General features: G+C 39.2%; 1 protein-coding gene across 9 annotated transcripts in view; it reads right to left on the bottom strand.

Moving 5' to 3' along the window:
* NSD3 (nuclear receptor binding SET domain protein 3) overlaps positions 1-22,646 on the bottom strand; it is a 72,611-nt gene that overhangs the window by 6,795 nt on the left and 43,170 nt on the right. For 4 of the 9 annotated variants that reach the window (XM_045003026.1, XM_045003028.1, XM_045003029.1 and 1 more), the window contains 10 exons: positions 22,215-22,385; positions 15,278-15,427; positions 12,785-12,941; positions 9,453-9,655; positions 8,895-9,007; positions 7,743-8,015; positions 3,548-3,664; positions 2,723-2,864; positions 1,582-1,688; positions 625-829 (listed from right to left, as the gene is read on the bottom strand). In XM_045003026.1, coding sequence (XP_044858961.1) covers positions 625-829; positions 1,582-1,688; positions 2,723-2,864; positions 3,548-3,664; positions 7,743-8,015; positions 8,895-9,007; positions 9,453-9,655; positions 12,785-12,941; positions 15,278-15,427; positions 22,215-22,385 — 1,638 coding nt within the window. Of the gene's footprint in view, positions 1-624; positions 830-1,581; positions 1,689-2,722; positions 2,865-3,547; positions 3,665-4,219; positions 6,345-7,065; positions 7,219-7,742; positions 8,016-8,894; positions 9,008-9,452; positions 9,656-12,784; positions 12,942-15,277; positions 15,428-22,214; positions 22,386-22,646 lie in introns of those variants that run through there. The other 5 variants (XM_045003030.1, XM_045003031.1, XM_045003032.1 and 2 more) reach the window with 5 other exon arrangements.

The raw sequence follows: 22,646 nt of genomic DNA, 5'->3' as shown, positions 1-22,646 counted from the left end.
ATTCAGTCTTGGACTAATAATGTGAGCCTCCAGTTAATTTGATCAAGGCCTCTAGAAATAGATAGTTTAAAAACCAGGATAAAGTGTTTTTGTTTTGTTTTTAAATACAATTTGCTATTGTTGGTTATCACTGGATAATTTGAGCCTAGGCTACACAGAGCTGCCTTTTTAATTAATAAGGAAAAAGACAAAAAATAAAGAGACCCAAAGAAAACCCACATGATTAGAAGATAAGAGATTTAGAGAGCCCGTTAAAATTTAAGTACTACCATGTGCTGTGCATAGCTGTTGTCATAAGCATTACCATGGGATATGAACTTGGGAGCCATATGAGACCAAGACTGACTAATTATTTCAATCAAACTAAAATAAGCAAACGTGATCCAAACAGGAGAAAGGCTCTGCAATTAAATCATAGCTTTGTAACTGTTCGTCTCCACACAGATCTTTCTTTAGAAATATTGCTACCCAAGGAGATTTCTCAATACAGAAGAGCATTTCAAAAGCAAACCTGTCACATTTACTGTAGGGGGACATCACAGTTTGGATTAAGCTACAACTTTATATGCAGCATGATATCCATGAAGCAAGCAAAGAGTCTGGTGGCCATGCGAAACCACTTACCAAATGGTGGCTGAGTCAGGTTAAGGCATAGGAGGTGGTACGCTTTGGGGCAGTCCTTTTTGTCACACATGACTAGTTCTCCTCCATCTCCACACTGGAAACAGTTGTCCTCATGCATCTGCTTCTGCTCTGTTTTTATTTTTCGTTTCTTCTGCTTTAGCTTGGCATTCTTTGCCTTCTCTTCATTCGCTGTTGCAAACGCCGTCTGGCCATTAAAAGGAAAAAAGTCACAGCAGTAACGATTTTAATCAATAACAGTCACTTTAAAAAGCCACATGGCCCCCCAAAAGTCAACTGTGGGTTATTATTTCTGCAAATCATGCTCAACGAAGTCTAGTCTACCCAGTGACTCCCATCTCCATCTCCCCTGCCACACACGTTTGAAACAAGTTAGAATGTTGCCAGATTACTATTAGTGAGCTGTAATATGATGGTAATAGCCAAAGGCCTAAGGAGGATTGGTCCCTACTGCAGTAGGATTTGTATTCCTCAGACAGCTTGTGCATAATAGCTATGTGAGCAGAAACTTCTCTGCCCCTACAGAGATAGTCAGCTTCTTATGAAGTAGCTGACTAAGGTCAGCACTCTGGGCTGGGACCAGAATGAAGCACATCTGCGAGACAAGTTTCCAGATCCTCAAACAAGCAGGGGAATTTCACAATGCTTTCCATATAGGAAGGGCAAATACAGAAGTAAAACATGTGACAAGATTTTTTTTTATTTTTTTTTTTAAAGTCAGGCACCCTAAACATGATGGGACTATTCCATGCCACGTCTGGGTAGCATGCTGGCTCTTCCATCCTGGAGATGGGTACATTTACAGTAGTACAAACTTGTAAAGCCTTTGGGGGAAACCTTCAAGGTACTAAGATATTACATTAAATGAAACTCTCCTCCCACAAAAAGAGCTTTCAATACAAGTGCGTTGAGCTCAATTTTTATTTCTGTACAACTAACCTTCGGCCGTACTCCTAGGAAGCCACTGCAGTTTTCTGCTCCACAATGGCATTCAGTCCTGCCATTGCCCAGACAGTCTAAATTATAATTAAATGTTAACTCCATCCCTGAAATTTAAAGAAAAACTATTCACACACAACATGGCAATTCAGCTTTAGCATTTTCTCCCTTCATATTAACACCACTGTTTTTAAAAGGGCAAAGTTACAAGATCACAATATTTATAACTACATCAAAAATATTGAGATAAAACACACTCATGAAGCAACAGCGAGAGACGTTGTAAATAGCAAGGCAGAACAAATGATCCAGAATCCGTGTTCTGAGGACAACAGCTCAGTTTTGTTCTATTCTAAAAACCAAATGATGATTCAACAACCAATAACTTCATGGTTGTGGAACTATAAGTCTTATGAGCCTGGTTACAAACCTAGCATTGAAATAATTTCTTTTTAAAACACTCTTTTCTAGGTGGAATATACTCACATAGAAGCCCCACATAGTCTTTTTCCTGTACTGATATTGTGTCCATTTTCCCATTTGGATAAATACTGATTACTGTTCTTTTTAGTTTTTCTGAAAAGGAACAAAGCCTCCTTCCTCTGCTTTGTTTATACAGTGCCAGCATAGCTTTGGACCAGACAGGAGCACTGCACATTGTTTTTCTACAAATCACACAGAAACATTGGCTAGTCTATCATTTTAATCTCAGTTTAAAGTGGTAGATTGGTTACAAAATGTTTAGCATCTGGAGGCTGTTCCAGATCTGATGTTAGGGAATGGATCTGAAATTGGGGGTCTATTATAGCTGAAAAGGTCTATGCAGACATGGCAAAAAGAGTTAACATTGAATTTTCCTGTGTTTTCAAGTATTAGGTGAAGCCCGTGATATTTTTGTGTTTGTGATAAAGCAAGTTTCATCTTTAATATTCTGCATTTCATCATAAGTTGCTCCTAATGAGGCTATGCATATGAAGAGCTAGAACTTCTTGATCGTGCATTTTCTTTGTCCCAATGGGTAAGTTAGTAATTGTAAATGCCAATGTGACCAAGTAACTTCAGAAGGGGGAAAAAGTGGGTGAGCTGGCAACTGATTTCCATTTTAGGAGAGGGCACATGCAGGATGGAGGCTTCTTTTTACCTGCAGGAATATCACAGAGAGCAAAGAGTCCAACTCTAACATCCCCATTCACTGTCCATTTCTGTGTTTCACAGTTTGGATTACAACTGTGGTTCATAAAACGAGAATAATTCCCCTTTGGACCAGCATCTATTATCCGGTCCTTCAATAAAGAGACAAAAAACACAGATTTAGGATCAAACAAAAGTCTTCCTTTGACAAGTCAAGTAATGACGAATGCAGATAATATATTTAGACAGGCACTTGATAAATGAGTTATAATGGATATTGGCTTTTCCTGGAAGTAACTTTTACCTAAAGCTCCTCAACGCTTAATGCAGGGTAAAATGAATGGCTTATGGTACTGCTAAGAAGCTCTGGATCCTTCCATCTCTGGTTCAACCCCAATCTTGGTCAACAGAGACTTAAGTGAGTTACCTTTCAAATACAACTGTTTGGTGACTGATCAGAAATATGTTGGAATTGCAATGCAATTCTATCAGACAGGTGTGTCCACATTCCACTCCGACTGACAGGCTTGTTGGCAGTATCAGCAGACACACTATGGACTGAACAGACCATGGGAATTCATTTTCCCACTCCCCACAGAAGCCCCACTAAGTCAAGGCTGAGGCACAATGGTCCATGAAGTACACGCTGTATGAAAAGAGGATGTTACTCTCTGGGACCTTTCACCTGCACCAAATGCATTACATTTTAGCTAGAAGTGAAAGAAAATGTAATTCTTGTGCTTTAAACATGGACCCTGATCCTACGATCCCAGATCTTAAGGCCTAGTCCCTTAAGCAGCAGTATATTTTATATTGTAGAGATATGGTGCTTTACCTTTGTAACAGTTAACATATAAAAATTGGTTATGCTGTTCTCATGGGCACGTTTGATCCGCAATCGGCATTCTTCTTCATCAATTAATTCACCAACATATTCGTTTACAAATTCACCCTGCAAAGTCAACCAAAGAAACCCATGCTTATTGCCTGCTATCTGTATAGTTAAAGAGAGAGGAAGCATAGAAAAATGGGATGGGAAGCCCTTGTCCATTGCAAGGTCTAGGTAGGGTGGCTCCTTAGGATAATCAAAGTACTGAGAACTGGTTAAAATAAAAGTACTACGCAACAGTGACCAGTACAGAAAAATACATATGCACACAAGTTTAGATTAAGTTATAGAACTGTGCTTCAAAATGGAAGCATCACAACTAGAATTTTTAATAAAGCAGCAATTAAAAATAGTTATGCGGTTCTGAAGAACACATTTGATTAATGAGTTGTATCTTTCTTGGTCAATTGCATATAGCCTGTTCAAGGCTCTGCTTGTACTTCTGTCCTTTTTTAAAAAAGATCTGTGTGGTCAGTCTATAGAAAATGAGCACATATTTATAACAATATATTCAAACACCCATGAGAAAACACCACTTGGACACTACATTTATTATACATTAAGTATAAGGCAATAGCAAAACCAGAATTAAGACTGCTTCTCCATGCACTGGTCCTAGTCATAGCACCACAGCTTAGGATGACCAGATGTCCCGATTTTATATGGACAGTCCCGATATTTGGGGCTTTGTCTTATATAGGTGCCTATTACCTCCTCCTCCCCTCCCGTCCCGATTTTTCACACTTGCTGTCTGGTCACCCTAGCAAAGCTACAAGATTCTACATTATTTAGAGGTTCACTGGCAGTATTTTAAGTCACACGCTTTCTTTTCTTTTTTTTAAAATTCCAGACTAACATATAGATGCCCACAGAATATCAACCTGATATGACAACACAACTTACTGTAACTGCTAAACATTTTCACTGCATAGCATTTCAACAATTCATTTTAACAGGACTTTTAACAGTCAATAACAAACAAGAAAAGTTTGTAATAAAGTTTTAATGTAGAACAGATATTACAAAACTGGCTTAAATAATTAAACCACTAAAAACAAGTTAAAAGTGAGCCTTCAGGCTGACTGCGTATTCCCAGCTTTCACATGATGGACTTTGAAATGGCCAGGAAATGATGATACCTTGATACAAGGGAGTTAACACTTAGCACATTGAGGGTCATTTTATTGTAACAGTCTCAACAGTTCTAGTGCTTAAACATTTCCAAAAGTAGCTCTTTGAGATGCTCAAATTTAAGTGTCAAACAAGAGTCTGAGCAGTTTCAAGGGTTTTTTTTGTTTTTGTTTTTTTTTTAAATAAAATAGTACCAACATGTTACAGACTGTGGCGTCAGTCTGACAAAAGTCTATAAGCGCTAATTGCTCTCGTAGCTGGTTGTGGGAACGGCTCCAGAGAGACCAGAATCATGTCTGTCACATTTTGGAGCTTTGAAGGGGAAAAGGCTGTACTGCAGCAGGAGATCATCAGGATAACATTTTCAAAAGCACTTAAGTCATTCCTGGAAATGGGATTTAGACTCCAATGAACACAGGCCCCTAAGTTACTTGGACAAATCTGTCATCTCTGGGATGAAATTTTCAAAAGTGCCTCTCTCTTTTCCCCACCAAATTCCTTTTCGTTTAGACTGCGTGTTTTGGAACAAATGGTTTAATCAAGTGCCCAGAAGAGTTTTTCTAATGGAGCCACTGACAGAATTTTTAGTAGAGCTCCTACAGGACACAAATACATTGTTTCATACTTAGTATGTGAAGAAAATTCACAGAAAATCCACCATAAAAATGCTATGAATATTTACCATGTACTTGGTGCAGAAAGAAACTGAAGAGAGTTAAAATGTATTCTCGGTCAATTTACTCTGGTTTCCTCTAGTTACTTGTAAATTATTTAAGTACCCATGAGTAGAACTGTCCCAAGTCCAATCAAAGGTTTATAGTTTCAGCTGAAGCAATGGTTAAAAACACAGATTTGAAACTGGTTTGTTCAAACACCTCTGATATTGCCACAGGTAAGTGAATACTTGACTCATCCATTTAGGCCCTGCACAACATTTCTCTATGCCAAATTTCTATGTACAGTAAACTAAGTTACTAAACAAATACAAGGTAGAGACCCTAATTAGAACTGACAAAAGCAAAGAATTCACAGTTAAAAGTTGCTACTATGCTTTTGCCCAAGCCCATTTGCCAGGGTACTGCCGCGTCACTTCAGACTACTAGATAATCCTCTACTATCCACATGTAATATTTAAGCAGCATATAACTTAAGGATGAAAAACAATTCAGAATCTCTTTGCTTTTGTCTAACTGTTGAGATTACATTATGGAGCAAAACACAGCATCATCCAACAGTGCACAAATCATGTCCAGCTACAATCCAAAACGTCACATCAGAATCCCGTCTGGACAGCAGTCAGCTTCATTTAACAGAGAATCGCAGTGAAGACCTTACATCGAGTTTAAGTCCACCAGAACTGTGGAATGTGCCTTCGCTATGAGAAGTTCCAGAATACCTTCTTTAGCAAGATGTGTGCAAATTCAAAGTGAAGAAAATATGAAGCCAATTGAAAGCAAAATTGTGCTCTGAAGTGAACTCTGAGGATGCAGGTCAAATGATAAAAACAACAACTTGTCCTGAAGTCTTAATTGTCCATTCCATCTGCAGCCATAGCTGGATCTTCCATTCTTCAGGTGGGCTCAGCCTCCTCCTTGTTCAGAAACAACGAAGCCTGCATGAGTAAGAGCAAAACATACATCTGTCCATCAAATCCAATCCTCTGCCTGGCAAGTTAAAGCAGCCGTGAAATCCAGGCCCATCATCCTCATGCTTGCCTCGAAGTACAGCAAGACTGCAATCCAGTGTAAGATTTTGTTTTTCCATATCAACTGTTGCACATCCCACCTGAATCCCAGTGGATAATCCCAGACTGGTGTCCCCAGGAATACAGTGTGCAGCGATACAGTGTAAAGGAAAACCAAAATGATCCATTTCCAGTATCTTTATCACATAGTCAAGAAAGGTACTTTCATCCCCCACCCCACCCATCACTGCTACCCCACCGGCTACCACTCCTCTAAGGACTCCAATCATTGTAACATTTATGTCAATCCTCAAAATTTCCTGAAGCTAATCAGTTCTTGGTGCTTTCAGTTATAACAACTGCACCATGTCCATCAATAGAAATCTCTGTATCTTCATTATTCTTCTCTGCCTTCTTGAACTTTAAACAAGAACTTAAGCGTGTTGTCCAATGTAGCCTGATCACCACAAGCCTTTTATTAATCCCCTCCGAGTTCTTCTGAAATAAATCCAGTCTGTAGAGTTGAGTGTCAAGGAGGCTATGTCAGCTCCCTGGTGACCAGACGTTTGTAAGAGCAATGTTGCATCCCCTCCCACGCCCAATCCAGACAATCTGCTATTGGGATCTGCAGAGTGATCATCTTACCATGTAAGAGCTTAAAAGAAAAGGCAAAAGAAAGTACAGAAAGCTACCTTGACGTAACCCCTCGGAAAGAGGCTGACCACCTTAGGTTGCCCCATCTCCCATCCTTTGAGTTATTTCATATCATGAAGTGTGATTAATTTCATTTGCTGTGTTAACTCTGGGGTTGAGGGAAAGAGAAAATAATGGAGGTGTGTTTTATTTTTTATTCCCATCTCTCTAAGACTTTAGCATCTTCAAAAGCCAGGCTTGGTCAAAAGAGCATCTGAAACCATCTAAAAAACTATTTTTTCCCTCTCCCTCCATGCTCAGAAGTCAATATGAGAACTTAGGTACATCACTACCTTCTAGAAGAAGTACTGATAGTCCTCATCTCCTGCCCATCACCAGTGAAATTTATAATCAGTTGAATCTGACTCTTACTCTACAAGAAAGCATTGTAATGGCAAAAAACCACCTCTGCCAGATGTCTCATATTCCATGAAGTTGGATTTACTATCATTTCTTCCATTTGAGGAAGTTTCATGCCTTGTAAATTTAAAGAAACAATTGTGTGTGCAGGATGAATTCACTTGAAAGTATTAACTTTTTGATTTTTTTTGTTCAAGGTACAAACAATAAAAGAGGAGCAGCACTCTCCTCAAATACTCTCTTTAATGGCTCAGTATTTGTCCTAAATTCTACCTTTTTAATGTTCCTTTTTGTCCTGAGACCCCAGCCACGTCGATCTGTTTTTATGATTTCAGCATCTGGATAGAGTCTTTTGGTGAAGCACTGGTTCTGACAGCGCTCTCCTGCTGGGCACACTTGGGGATGACACTCATACTGTAGCATCCTGTTCAGACACTCTTCTGACTCTAGGCCACAGGGGTTCTCATCAGATGGCTTGCAATTACAGCGAGGGATTTCTGACAAATCAGCAACTTGAATCTGAACTTTCCCTATTACCTTGTTGGACTGTGGAACAAAAACAAAACAAAAAAAGACAAGGGATAAATTTGGATTTATGGCCATACACACAGAATTTAGATCAGAACCACTTAAATCAAGGCCCATGGCAGTCAAGGTATTTCAAAATGTAGGCAAAAACAACAGCTATTACACACACGCTACTAACATCAGGAACAGCTGTATTTTTTCTGTTCCTCTCTAAAAGCAGGTGTGTCAACTAAGAAAAGGCAACAAGGCAAAAATACTTCTCTGCAATCTAGGAATTTCAGAGGTTGCATCTGGCACTGCTCCACCACTAACAATCAAGCATCTCAGGTGTTCAGAGAAACCAGCAATGAGGTAAGTAGCACAGAACGTGGGACAAGACTGTTTCAGACTGTATAGTACATGTATTAGTATGACAACTCTTTTGAGGCATACAAAAATATGCTGAATTCCCAAGAATTTAAACTATTATAAAGTACAATCAAATAGATAAGCGCACAACCTGGAGTAGTGTGCCCCCAAGGTTGCTGGCAAAAAAAAATCTAGATCATCTTTTTAGTATCCAGATTTGGAGATTAAGTTCTCATACTAACAGTTTGTTATTTTTTAATACTAATATAATTTCTTAATGGCAAGTAAGCCCCAAGATTCATTTGAGATGGGTGGGATCCACTTGCAATTATCAAAGTCCTTTGTCTTCAGTAAAACTGACAAACTCAAAGTCCCTTTAACTAATGCTTACACCTTCCTTATAACAATGAAAGGACCTATGGTATTAAACGAAGCAGGCCAGAAGAGATCTTTGAAGAATGGTAGACTGATTATCTGAATTTTCTTCTAAGCAACAATTTGCTTCCCTGTTTAAATCTATAGCTCATTCACACAAAGGAGAGGACTCACTTTAATATGTTTGTAAGGTGGGGGTTTTCTTGAATTCCTTTCAATCTCTAGTGCTTCTTTGCTTTCTCTTTGTGCTTTCAGTTCCTGGAAGCGTTTTGCAGCTTCTTCAAGTGCTGTGCAAGGGAGTCCAAAATGGGGAGGAATTAGTATTGGCTGCTGCTGCTGAGAGACATTTTTGAAAAGCTAGGAATTAGAAATCTACAAAGAACAAGCGAACAATGAAATGTTACACTATGGCATGAATGAGTTTTAAACCAGGTAGTTTTCAGTACATATTTAAACATTATGGGGTGGCCATCTGCATCAGAGCCCAGGTTCCACCTCATAACTTCTTTCCAAGTTAAGTGGGGAAGAATTGGGGTTGCCTACAAACAGCACAGAGAGGCAGGAAGTTAGATGCTAATAATATTTTAACCTCTATCCAATGGCACTATACAAAGTTTGCAGCTTAACACAGACACAAAACTAGCCACATAATTCTCATGCAAGTTAAGTGACAATGTAGAAACAAACATGGAAGTTTTGTTATAAACCACTATAAACTTTGTTTAATTTTACCTTTCTTGAAGGTCTTGTTAATACTAGTTTGTCCCTCAGCAAAGCTTTTATCTCCTTCAACATAAGGGAAAACTCTGCCCTGGTGCACCCAATAGTAGTCATGTGAACCAAAGAAAAATACTGGGAAGTCCCCAATATCATGTTTGAGGCCCTGTATGTTGAGAGGCACAGACCTGGGATTGCAGATCTCTGCTGGCCACCACCTGAAAATTAGAAAAGAGAAAAAACTCATACGCTATGAAACAAAGGCAAATTGCTTGGCTTCTCAGTCTGGGAATTCCAGTTCAAGTAGTAAAAGCTACATTTAGTTCCTAAGAAATGTGACTGCAGTGGGTCCTATCCCATTCTCCTTACACAAGCAAAACTGCCTTTGATTTTACTTGGGAAGCTCCACAAAAAGATCTCCATCTTTACAGTTCTTATGCTCCCAAATCTGGGGTATGGCTTTGGGCCTTGTGTAGTATATGAATTTTGGGACTAGCTATCTGATGAGAGAATCTTTAACACAACTGTCCAGCTGTACTTTACAATATTTTTACTGAAAAACAAATAATTGATAAGGCTATTTTAAAAATATAATTTGAACAGTTACAATCAAACCAAAATTTAAATGTTTGCCAGACATTCAACTTGTTTAGATCCACCGTTTAATGAAAGACTTTTAAAGTTTTGTTTTTTTAAAATGAGGTTTTACAAATCCTGGTATGAGAAGAAAAAACACTGTCACTTAATTTTTCCCCATGGAAACTTTTTTAAAGGAATGTGGGGGAAGAGAGTTAATCCTCTTGCGGTACTGGAAATCCAAACAGCAACATTCTGTTAATGCATAAGAACCAGAAAGTAAACTGGCCAGCATCATTTCACTGCCCAAGTGAGCAAAGTGAAAGCAATAAACAGCACTAGTGATGAAAGAGTAATTTGGATTTTTAAAATTCTGTTTAAACATCAGGCATTCCCTTTCACAGACTAAAAATTAGACAAACAACATGAAAACTCCAGAACATAATGTAAGAATGGCCATACTGGGTCAGGCCAGTGGTCCACCTAGCCCAGTGTCCTGTCTTCTGACGATGGCTGGTGCCAGATACTTCAGAAAGAATGTGCAGAACAAGGCAATTATCGAGTGACCCCATCCCAGCATCCACTCCCAGCTTCTGGCCATCAGAGGTTTAGGGACACGCAGAGCAGGGGGCTGCATCCCTGACCACCTTGGATAATAGCTATTAATGGACCTATCCTTCATTAACTTATCTAATTCTTTTTTTAAACCAGTTATACTTTTGGCCTTCACAACATCCCCTGGCAATGAATTCCACAGGTTGACTGTGCATTGGGTGAAGAATTATTTCTTTATGTCTGTTTTTTAACTTGCTACTATTAATTTTGTTGGGTGACCTCTTGCTCTAGTGTTACATGACGGGGTAAATAATACTTCCTTATTCACATTCTTCACACCAATCACGATTTTATCAACCTCTATCATATCCCTCCTTAGTCATCTCTTTTCTAAGTTGAACAGTCCTGGTCTTCTTACTCTCTCCTCATACGGAATCTGTTCCATATCCTTAATTATTTTTGTTGTCCTTCTCTGTACTTTTTTCAATTCTAATAAATATTTTCTGAGATGGAGTGACCCAAGCTACACACTATTCAACAGGTAGGCATACCATGGACTGATATAGTGGCATTATAATATTTTCTGTGTTATCTCTGTTCTAATGGTTCCTAACATTGTTAGCTTTTTTGACTGCTGCTGCACACTGAGCAGATGTTTTCAGATAACTATCCATAGTGACTCCAAGATCTCTTTCTGGAGTGATAATAGCTAATTTAGACCCCAACATTTTGTATATATACCATGAACCAAATAAAAGCATAGTTGTCTCTGGCTATGTTCACTGAACTGCTTAGGTTACAATTAACTAATACCATTTGTAGTGTGATTTGACAATTTCAAGTAAATGGAGTTAGAAACCAAAGATGAAGCTATGGGCCAATAGTGGGACCAATTCTGAATATTTTCACACAGCAATTCAACCTGGAACAGAATATGAACACTGTAAAAATAAAAACAAAAAACCATCAAAAAAACCTACTTTTAGTCTCATTTTCTTATGCTCCATTTGTCCACTGAAGTCAAGGCTTAATCACAAGATCATATTTAAATAACCAATGACATGGATGCATTTCTAGTTTTAAGTTTATCCTGCTGAACATGTGTAGCCAACCTATGCTAAAATACTAATGTGTTGAACTTAAAGGTAACAAGGAAAGATAAGACTCCACATTGTTTAAAAATAAATTATTATATACAGATATTTAATGTGTACGTCAGCAACCTGAAGCATATATTCCAACACTTTCAACCTCTGAGGAACTTGGACCCCTTTTGGCTTGATTCTAGGAAGAGCCAGAACTGGAGATCTGAAGATTCAAATAGTGAATATGACACTATGTCTACAAGATCTCAAATAGGGAAGGGGGTTTGTAAATTCAACTATTATGGGAAAGACAGCCCTATGCTCTGAGCAACTGTAGCAAGAGACAGGCCTTTAATTGACTGTACAATAGTTAGTCTTGGACATATTTCACTGATTTGTAACAATTCCTTGGTAGTTTTGTTGTACTTGTGAAAGTCTGGAAATAAAAATTAAAAGCAAGATTGTCCCTTACAATAAAAAATGGGATTCTAAAAAAGTCCTCCATGGACAACTTGAAACTGCAGTGCCAAAGGCTATCTGATGTACTTGTTCTTTGGAGGTGTTCTATAGCCAGATCTACATAAGAGGCAGAAAGCCACAGAGGCAGCAAAAAGTGTACCTGAGATTAAAATCCCTGGCAACCTCCCGGCCTTCCTGGTCTTGGGAGACAGAGGACTTTTTATCACCTCCACCACTGTCTGTTAGACTTGCAGCATTTTATTGATCGCATTTATTCGGAGGCACAGCTGGGGACTTGCAAGAGAGAGGATCAACCACCATCTGCATTCCTGCAGAGGCCTTTCATGAATGATCTCTAAACATAAAAAACAAACTAGGGAGTTTTGATGCCCTAGGTATTTCCTGATCTTCCCCATCTGCAGGGCACATTTAGGGAACCCACAGATAGAGCTTGAGTAAGTATTCACCTTAATGCCTAAAAATACATGAGTAGAATTTAATTAAAAAGCCATACAACATCTGACACCCTGTTAGATACAGTGTACACTTTTGGCTCTTGTTTACTAAAACTGGGCTGCTCTGGTTGTTTACCTGCATAGCTGCAGGATATAATAAAAACTTAACCTAAAACAAAAACTTTAAATAGTTTCCAGTTATATTCAGTGAACTTGCCTGTAATTTCCAAGCTTGACCCAAACGATCTGCTTGTAACGTAGTTTCTTGCCAGCTTTACAGTCATTGCAATTCCAACATCCTTCTGGCATCTCTATGTTGAGACATTCAGGGTGGAAGGACGCTGGACAGGACTCGCAGCACAGTAACTTCCCACCTTGAAACAAAAACTCACTCATTTTACAGAAATAAGGGTTTGAGGCTTGGGAGAGTAATTTTTTTTTTAATATTATTTAATTAAATGCATGAAACTTGGATTTGCCTCACACCAAACATATGGCAAAAGGAAGGGATCAAGTCAAAGTTACAATGCTGGATTAAAAATAAGTATTTTTTGTATTATATATGTCTCTTCTCTTTATATGAAATCATAATTCCTGACTGCATCACAAATTGGAACAAGAAAGCCAATGAATTAAAAAAATGTAGGTTAAATCGGGCAAGTTGGCATTACATCAGACCCCCGTAAGAGAAACAGTCTTGAAAACTGTATAGCATTTTTTTTTTTTGGTAATCCAGATGGTCTGGCAGTGGCCAATATCTTTTCTTGACAATTAGACAAATTTTGCACTTTTTTGGAATACTTTTTAAACCAACATTGTCATGACTAAATCCCTTAGCAATCAGTTAGTGTGCATAAAAATCAGCCTATAGGTTGATCAATCTTTTTCTGCTTTCAAAGTTACAAGAGAAAAAAACATTAGAATTGTAATTATAAATCTGTGCATACTCTTCAAAATGAAGGTTTACCAGTGTGAGCACTATAAATTTATTTATATAATGCAGAATGAGATATTACAGAAATATTTCCTCCTCCCCCAGAGTTCCCTTTGAACACAAAGGGAATCTGATCTAAGAATGTGGTAAGCATTACTTTTAAAAAAAAATTTAGACAAAAAAGATTCTTTTTTGGTTGGCTTGTTTTCTAGCAGGTGTGTTTATTGTGGGCACTCACGGCACATCTAAACCATTGGCAATACACAAAGAAGCTCATACAATAAACACATTTGCTACAACCTAGATAGAAATGTAATGAACTTTTTAGTCCCAGGGTAAAAAGACTGGGAGAGATTTAAAACAGCATTTTAAGCAATTATCATAATATCTGAAGTTTGAATTTTTACTTTCAAATATTCATCAGAAAATCTTGTCCACCTATAGACTTTCAAAACGGTCATTGATTGATCATAATATATTGCAAAAAGCATTCCTTAAACAATCAGTGACAAAATCACTTACTATATTTCCTCTGCTAAACATGTAATAAAATCCAAGCATTTGGACTTTCATGAGCTCCCACCCGATGATCAAGTGTTCATTTTTTAAACAATTTTTGTAAGTGTTGTTTCAGAGGAAATACAGACCCAGCATAAATTACTGAAATAATATCCAACATGGTAAAATGCCAAGAGATGCGAAAACCAAACAAAAATCAAAAACAAAAAACTCTCAGAGCTAAGCAAGAAAACTTTGCTCTTAGGATGCATTAGTAAGATATTGCTCAAGCTAAGCATAGAGGGCTCAAAATAATTTTTGTGGTCAGAAGTTACACAAAATAAAAGCTATCTACATCTAGCAATGATCTAATTTTAAAATGACTGACTGGGAACAATTTCTGAACACCCTTTGGGAAATCAAATTTTTGTGGGGCTAGAGTATGACCTCTGAATCTTACAGACACATACAGCTGGATCTGTTTCCATAAATTCCTTTAAAAGCAATAGCATTACCAGCATAAAGCAATAAATTTTTATGCCTGAAAAAGCTTCTGTCCTAATACTATTGTAACTGCCCACCTGCCTGCCTTTCTTGACAGGGAAGAATCCCTGTTTGCTCGAGATGCAGCACCTTCTGCCACTCCAATAAGAAGCATTGTTCCAGGAAGTGAGCAGTCAGTCACATGAGGAGAGAAAGGAGCATCAGTCGGCCTGCACTAACAGAAATGAAATACAAGGCCTCTGGATTGTAACAAAAATGCACAGGCAAAAAGCCATCTGCCTTCCTAAGTCTTTGGTCTTCCAATGGAATGCCAATATACCAACAAACATTCAAATGGATAAATTCTCTATTCTGACTGTTGCAGGCTCTAAGCAGGCTTCAAAATAGACTTCCTCAGATAAACAATTTAAGAAGTTTTAAAAGTCATTGAGCTGGCACTGAACTACAACAATATTACACTTTATTCACACCCCCCCTCCCAGTATTATAATTATGTAGATTACTCCAATTTTATGGAGACTACCTAGTGGCAGACACATGATTTAACCTTTTGTGGAGAGGGAGAATTTAGTTATATTAATTATTTTAAGCCCTTTTATTGTAATAAATATTTTGCCAACGACATGAACACACACCCACAATAATCAATGAGTGAAATTTACTAAAAGCAACAGGTGGTGCTCAACAAGCAAACATTTTTTGTTTGATTTAAAAAAGAAAAGAAAAAACAGGAAAAGCGAAAGTAAACTGAAGAGAAAGAAACTATTCGGTTACCTTTCTCACATTTCTTTTTGGAAGCTGACGAAGGAGGAGGAATCATAGGTAATTTCATCAACTCAGCACGATTTGATTCATTCAGTAGGTAGTGGGACTTATAGGCATATGAACTGAACAGGGGGTCTGAATGATCCTGCACTACCAGCCCTATATGAAACAAACAGAAAGAGATGAGTTGCAATGAAACTACCCATGATTCCATAAAGGAGAAAATAAAATAAATCAAATCAACACCTATTATGCATATATGTGTTATAAGTTTGAAAGAAAAGATAATATGAAGAAAAAGAAAAGTGTGACAGAAAAGGTTTCTATATCTACTAAAAGAAGAGGTTATGTGTCAGACTGAATCTGAGTGTAAGGAAAACTGAAGAGTAAACAAAAACCATTTCTAAATGAAATTTTACTTGTGCAGTAGTTTTAACTTGCACACTTTATTAAAAAAAAAGCACCAGAGAAGTACCTGCTGCTAATTCCCTATGAGCCATCCTGCCAGCCAAATTACAAAATAACGTGACTATATCACTGCATCAGAAACAGTACTGCCAATAGGGGCTATACATTGGAGAAATACAGATGGTATATGCAAGTCCCCATATGTTCAATAATTCCACAGCCACGTAACTCGCCACTTGCCATAGACTTGGGCTCCAGGATCTCTTTTAAAAAAAATTTACATTGTGTTTCTTGCCCTTACAGTTGTGGAGAAAACACCAAAAGATGTGTGCCAAACGTGAGACAACACACAGTGAGTCTGCAGGGCACCTGAAACAATAGATGTGAGGAGTGGCTTGCCCTACTTATCTCAAGAAAAGCTCCATGGACTCTGCATTTCCACGGCTATGGAATTTTGCCACTATCACTTGACATTTTGTTTTCTGTCTCCCTGCATTTGCCCCCTGCTCTCCAACAGCACAGCAGTTAAGGTCTGGGAAGATGAAGTGCTGAAGCCAGCTACAAGTTCCTCCCTGCCAGGGGGAGGAGATTCTGAACTGGGCTGCCTAGACAGTATTGCAGGAGCTGATGCAAGGGGAATGGAGCCACTCGGGTAGCATAGCCAAAAAAACAACCCTCATTCTCAAAAATAATCAACAAATTTCAAGTTAAATGAGTATTTCCACTATGAGACATAGAACTGCTTGTGTGGGGCAAAGGGGATTGGAAATGAAGGGTATTTCCATGGTGATAAAATAGACTAATACAGGTGTGTCATTTGGTCCCATTGTTGAAGAGTACACCAGGCCCTGGCTATATGTAGCTACTAGGTAAGTTTTATATATATTCTGCTAGTGTTTTGATTTTCCCACTTTTTAAGACTGCATTGGGTCTAAATACACAACTCTCTCTTCCTAATACTATTTAGCATGTTAAGTGATAGGTATCACTGTTTGCACATGCAATAAGTAACAGAACATTTGGAGGACATTTAATTCCTGAATTCTTCCTCACAAGGGATTCTCACATTGCGCCCACCACCCAGAGAATTTGACCAATTCCTACTCCATGCCACCATCCTGATCAAAGGTGACTGGAAGGAAATCCATTTTGAGCCAGCAATATTGCTGAATGGGTTGATGAAGGTGCGCCTTGCACTTCAATCTTTCCACTGGCAGAGCACAATGCCTCCCAATGTCAGCTATCCTGGACAAAAACAAATCTATATCAAATATTCTCCAAGAGTTGCCATATCCCTACCATAATACAAAGCGGTTTCATTTAGTGTCCAGTTATTTTGTATTTTTTTAAATTTTCAATACACATACTGAGTACACAGGAGTGCCAATGTATTTTAATTTCCATCTGCATGGTGCTGAAAGATTATTTCTACTACTATAAGGAGGTGCACCCTTATGTTCAGTTCAGGTTCCAGTCACAAGGCTTGTAAGTAGTTCAATTCAGATAATAAATTAGATGTGAAACATATACAAAGCATGTAACTGTCAAAACAAACTGGTGACAGAAAAAAAAATACTTTTTCTGTAACTTACATAACTTACTTTAGAAAGTGACAGAAATGCCAGATCTGCAACTCCATTCTCTGGTGCAATCACAATAAGAGTAAGAAGAAATCCCTTTTCATACTAGTAGGCAATCAATATTCAGATTTGGAAGCCTAGCACCAAATTCTGCTTTCAGTTGTGCATGTCTCCCACTGACTCTTGATGGATGCCAAATGCATGCATGAAACTTCACACCTGTAGGGGACTTACCTAACAGACCCAGTCAGTGGGTAAGTCTACACTACGGGATTATTCCGAATTTACATAAACCGGTTTAGCAAAACAGATTGTATAAAATCGAGTGTGCGCGGCCACACTAAACACATTAAATCGGTGGTGTGCGTCCACGGTCCGAGGCTAGCGTCGATTTCTGGAGCATTGCACTGTGGGTAGCTATTCCGTAGCTATCCCATAGTTCCCGCAGCCTCCCCCGCCCCTTGGAATTTCCGGGTTGAGATCCCAGTGCCTGATGGGGCAAAAATCATTCTCGCGGGTGGTTCTGGGTAAATGTCGTCAGTCACTCCTTCCTCTGGGAAAGCAACGGCAGACAAGCATTTTGCGCCTTTTTTCCCTGGATTGCCCTGGCAGACGCCATAGCATGGCAATCATGGAGCCTGTTTTGCCTTTTGTGACTGTCACCGTATGTGTACTAGATGCCGCTGACAGAGGCGATTCAGCAGCGCTATACAGCAGCATGCATTTGCTTTTGCATGACAGCAGAGATGGTTATCAGCCTTACTGTACCATCTACCATGCCATAAATTGGCAATAAGATGATCATGGTTACCAGTCCTTTTGCACTGCACCATCTGCTGCTGTCATAAGTGCCCCTGGCTGAGATCAGCCGGGGGCGCAAAAGCCAAAATTGGGAATGACTCCCTGAGTCAATCCCTCCTTTTTGGTATCTAAAAATAGAATCAGTCCTGCCTAGAATATGGGGCAAGTGTACTAGAGAACCAGTGTATCATAGAACCAGAGAGCACAGCTGATCTGTGTCAGAACCCGCAGAAATTATGAGCTGTATGCTATTCACAGGGGGTCCTCCTGCAACAACCCCACCTGTTGATTCCGTTCTCCCCCAGCCTTCCTGGGCTACCGTAGCAGTGTCCCCCCACTTGTGTGATGAAGTAATAAAGAATGCAGGAATAAGAGACAGTGACTTGTTAGTGAGAAATAAGTGGAAGGCAGCCTCCAGCTGCTATGATAGTCCAGACAGTGCAGTGTGGGGGAGAGGAGCCCAGCATCCCGCTGCTAGTCCAGGGACAATTGAATCTTTTCTTTACACATGAAGGGTGGGGGCTGATGGAGCTCAGCCCCCTGTTGCTATGAAGACAGTTACCAGCCATACTGCACCATCTACCAGAAAAAATCAGGAGTTTTTTTACACAGGCGCCCATGGTCGACCTCACTGGATGCTAGTCGGCATGGTTACCAGTCCTTTTGCACTGCCCCATGTGCCAAAAGGCTGATGATGACGATGGATATCAGCCATATTGCACCATCAGCCACCCATGGCGGTGGGGGAGTGAGGATGCTGGTGTTGACTGCTGCAGCATTGCGTCTATCTGCAGCATTCAGTAAAGATAGGGTGACATGTAAAAGAGTCAAGAGGATTGTTTTCCCTTTCACTTCTGGGGGTGGTTGGGGGGGCGTAAATTGCCACGCTATGCCCTGAACCACCGCGGACACTGTGTTTGACCCCAAAAGCATTTGGAGCTCAGCCAGGAATGCAAATACTTTTTGGAGACTGCAGGAACTGTGGGATTGCTTGAGTCCTCCAGTCCCCGCTCCCTCCCTCCATGAGTGTCCATTTGATTCTTTGGCTTTCCGTTACGCTTGTCACGCAGCAGTGCGCTGAGTCCCTGCTATGGCGTCTGTTTGGAGGATTTTTAAAAATGATTTTGAATTTCGTCTTCTGTAACGGAGCGCTGATAGAACAGATTTGCCTGCCCTTACAGCGATCACATCCGCATGGTCCATGCTGGAGCTCTTTTTTTATTTTTATTTTTAACTGCATTGACACACGTGCTGATCGGAGCTCCACGCTGGGCAAACAGGAAATATTCAAAAGTTCGCGGGGCTTTTCCTGTCTACCTGGCCACTGCATCCGAGTTCAGATTGCTGTCCAGAGCAGTCAGTGGTGCACTGTGGGATACCACCCGGAGGCCAATACCGTCGATCTGCGGCCACACTAACCCTAATCCGATATGGTAATTCCGATACTAGCGCTACTCCTCTCATTAGGGAGGAGTACAGCAACCGGTTTAAAGAGCCCTTTATATCGATATAAAGGGCCTCTTAGTGTGGACGGGTGTGGCGTTAAATCGGTTTTACGCTCCTTAAACCGGTTTAAACGCGTAGTGTAGACCAGGCCAGTGACTGTCTTTATTTTGTATGTGTATACTGCTGAGCACATGGTCAGCACCTTAAAAAATAATCCCGGAGAGCTTCATTTTCATAAATGGAGATGAATACATTTCTGACAAAGTTTTACAGGTTTATAAAGAGATGGGAGGGGAGGTGTAGAACACAAGAGCAGAGAGATACTCAGCTTTCAGGAGCCAGTTCCATATATGCTGTGGTCCTTCACAGAAACAAATACTGCATGCTACCGGATAGCTAATTATCCTGGTATTGTAACTTAAAAATGCTGTTTGGTATATTGTAATATTACAAACACACTACAGCTGCTCTAGAAATGTTTGAGTTCCTCCGTTCTAGAAGCCTATCATGGAATTAAACTCAGATCTCATTACAATCACAGCCTTTCATAAACTGAGACTATCAATATCTAAACTCACTCATGTAAGTAAACTTGTTCCAAACAATGGATATAGCCCTATGACCTGCCCCATCATTGAAAAAGCTACAACAGTAGGTGAAGAGGCAGTGTCCCAGAGTATGGAATCCCTCATGTAAGTCTTTATAGTGTCAGGCTGAGGCCATTGCTGACCCTTTTAAAGAGCAATTTCTAATCTGATCTCTCATCAACCAACAATGATTCAGTCACCAATTCTCAGCTGATTCTTCATGAGTAGGCTATAGGCTCCTGCATCTGAGACCAAAGTCAAAGTGTTTTCACACAACTAGCATAAATTCTGAAGCTCTGGACAGTTTTGTTTTACATCTCTCTGCCCTGCTTACAGTAGAATCCATTCAAGAGCTTTACTAATTCTATGCTGAAAAGATAGAGAAGACAAGCAATTTTTCCTGCGTACCTGGACATAATTGTTAGCTAGAATATTAATATGAAATGAGTGAGATTTGTTTGACATAGGTGTTCAAATTAATGTTTAAAACAAAAGTACCTATATGAGTGGTTCTGTTCACATATACAAATGGGTTTTGCTAGTTATAATTCAGAGATCTGAAAATAGGATTTTTGTTTTTAGATTGTGCACTTGTACACATGAAAATGAAGTCAGAATCAAAATAAAACTTAAAGTAGGACAAAACACCTATACAGATATCTACAACTCAGCAATAAAAGAATAAAGATACATGCAACATCCATAAGTTTGTCTGCATGTGTGTATGGTTACGCAACACCAGCGTGATTCACGTTGCATATTTCCTTTTAGAAATGCCCCAAAGCACTGAAAAGGCTCATTAAAGGAAAAGCACTGAACCACGTTGCAAACACTGTTTCACACACTTCGAGAGCCCCTCCCAGGCTCAGCAGTCTAAGACTTACTGTTTCCCTCTGAACCTCCGGATGCCATTTCTCTGGAAAAAATTAGATGTATTTAAAAAAGAAAGAACTTTGTTTTACCTTGGAACCTCTGTGACAGCTCCATTTCCTGTACTGTAATTAGAACCAGGAAAAAAAATCCAACTCTGAGACCCCTCTTTCTTTCCTTTTCTCTAGATTCTGTAGCTAATAATCTGCTCTCGCTCATACAAAACCATCTTTACCACACAAACTACACCTCTAATTGCATAAGCTGGATACAAGCAAGCGGATTCAGGATTTATCATGTATTTACACTCCTTTACTATTGACTGTCAAGCTGTTGAAAGACATGATGCAGTATGAACTTTTTGAAGTATTACATATCACGTGTTTTTACATTTTTTTATATATATACATATATATATATATACATACACACACACACACACACACAAACATACACACACACACACACACACACACACAAACATACACACACACACACATAAAATTACAAACAAAAACTCTATGCATCTAAATTTCACATCCCAAAAAGAACATGGTAGAGATATTTTTGCACTGGGCTTTTTGACCAAAGTAAAATAAAGCACTGCAATATTTAGTCCTACCTTCTGGCAGAAGTTAAAATAAATAAAGTGACTGACAGACTTCTGGGGCTTCCAAAAAAAAAAAAAAATAGCTGCAGCATATGGAAAACTGTATTTTTATTGTAGTTAGATTTTAACTGATTTAGGTGGTAATTCCTGTAATATTTTTCTAAAAAAAAATATTTCTCAAATGGGTGTGGGATGTCAAAACAGGTATTTTCTAGCTTATGAATAAACCGCATCCACCCACCTAAAAGATGCTCCATTATTTTCAATTTATAGGAGGTTGAAAGCAACCCCTCTTGCTGAAGCAACAGAAAATCAATGTTTACTGATTTGACTTGCAACTGCTGGAACTGGGGACTCAACATCCACTTTCTTCTCAACTGGCAGCACAGTATGCCTTCTCAGTGCTTCAAAATTGTGTCTGAACACCGAACACACCCGAACAAAATTGTATTAAAAAACTCTAGCATGAGAAATAAATGAATATCATGTGTACTATCCCAGCAGTCAAAAAGAAAGCTTTGAAGCCAATGGAGAGCCCCAAGAGAAAAAAATAATTGTGTAAAATATCCCAGCTTTATCATGTAACTGTAGTAATGACCACACCAGACATATAAACTGAAGGGGGGAAAAGAAGTAGTGCTCACCTCTTGCACAAACGAAACAAAAGCCTACATTTACAGCTGATGAAGAGTGATTCCTTTTGGAATGGTTGCTACAGATGAGAATGTGAGATGACACAAACAAGCTTCCTGCAGCAATACAGCCATCTCCTGAGTGATAGGCAACTGGACATCTCAAACATCTCACCATGCGTCCTGTTTAATATAAATGCAGAAAAATGCACCATGTCACAATGGAATTAGGATAGGGCAGAAGACATCACAGACTGTGATACAAGTTTGGTTTTAGTTTAACCAGGGTATTAGACATTAACGTCTTCAAAAAAGCAACATGCTGTTTCACTCTGTTAACTCTTAACGTTGGATGCAGAGCTTCCAAGTGAAGACAAGACCCGTTTGGCTCTAACTACTCTAAAACTGCTTTGTTTGCTTGACCATTTTAGTTCACTTCTAAAG

This window comes from Mauremys mutica, chromosome 2, assembly GCF_020497125.1.
Source record: "Mauremys mutica isolate MM-2020 ecotype Southern chromosome 2, ASM2049712v1, whole genome shotgun sequence".
Taxonomy (NCBI): Eukaryota; Metazoa; Chordata; order Testudines; family Geoemydidae; genus Mauremys; species Mauremys mutica.
This window is presented reverse-complemented; position numbering and strand designations above follow the sequence as displayed.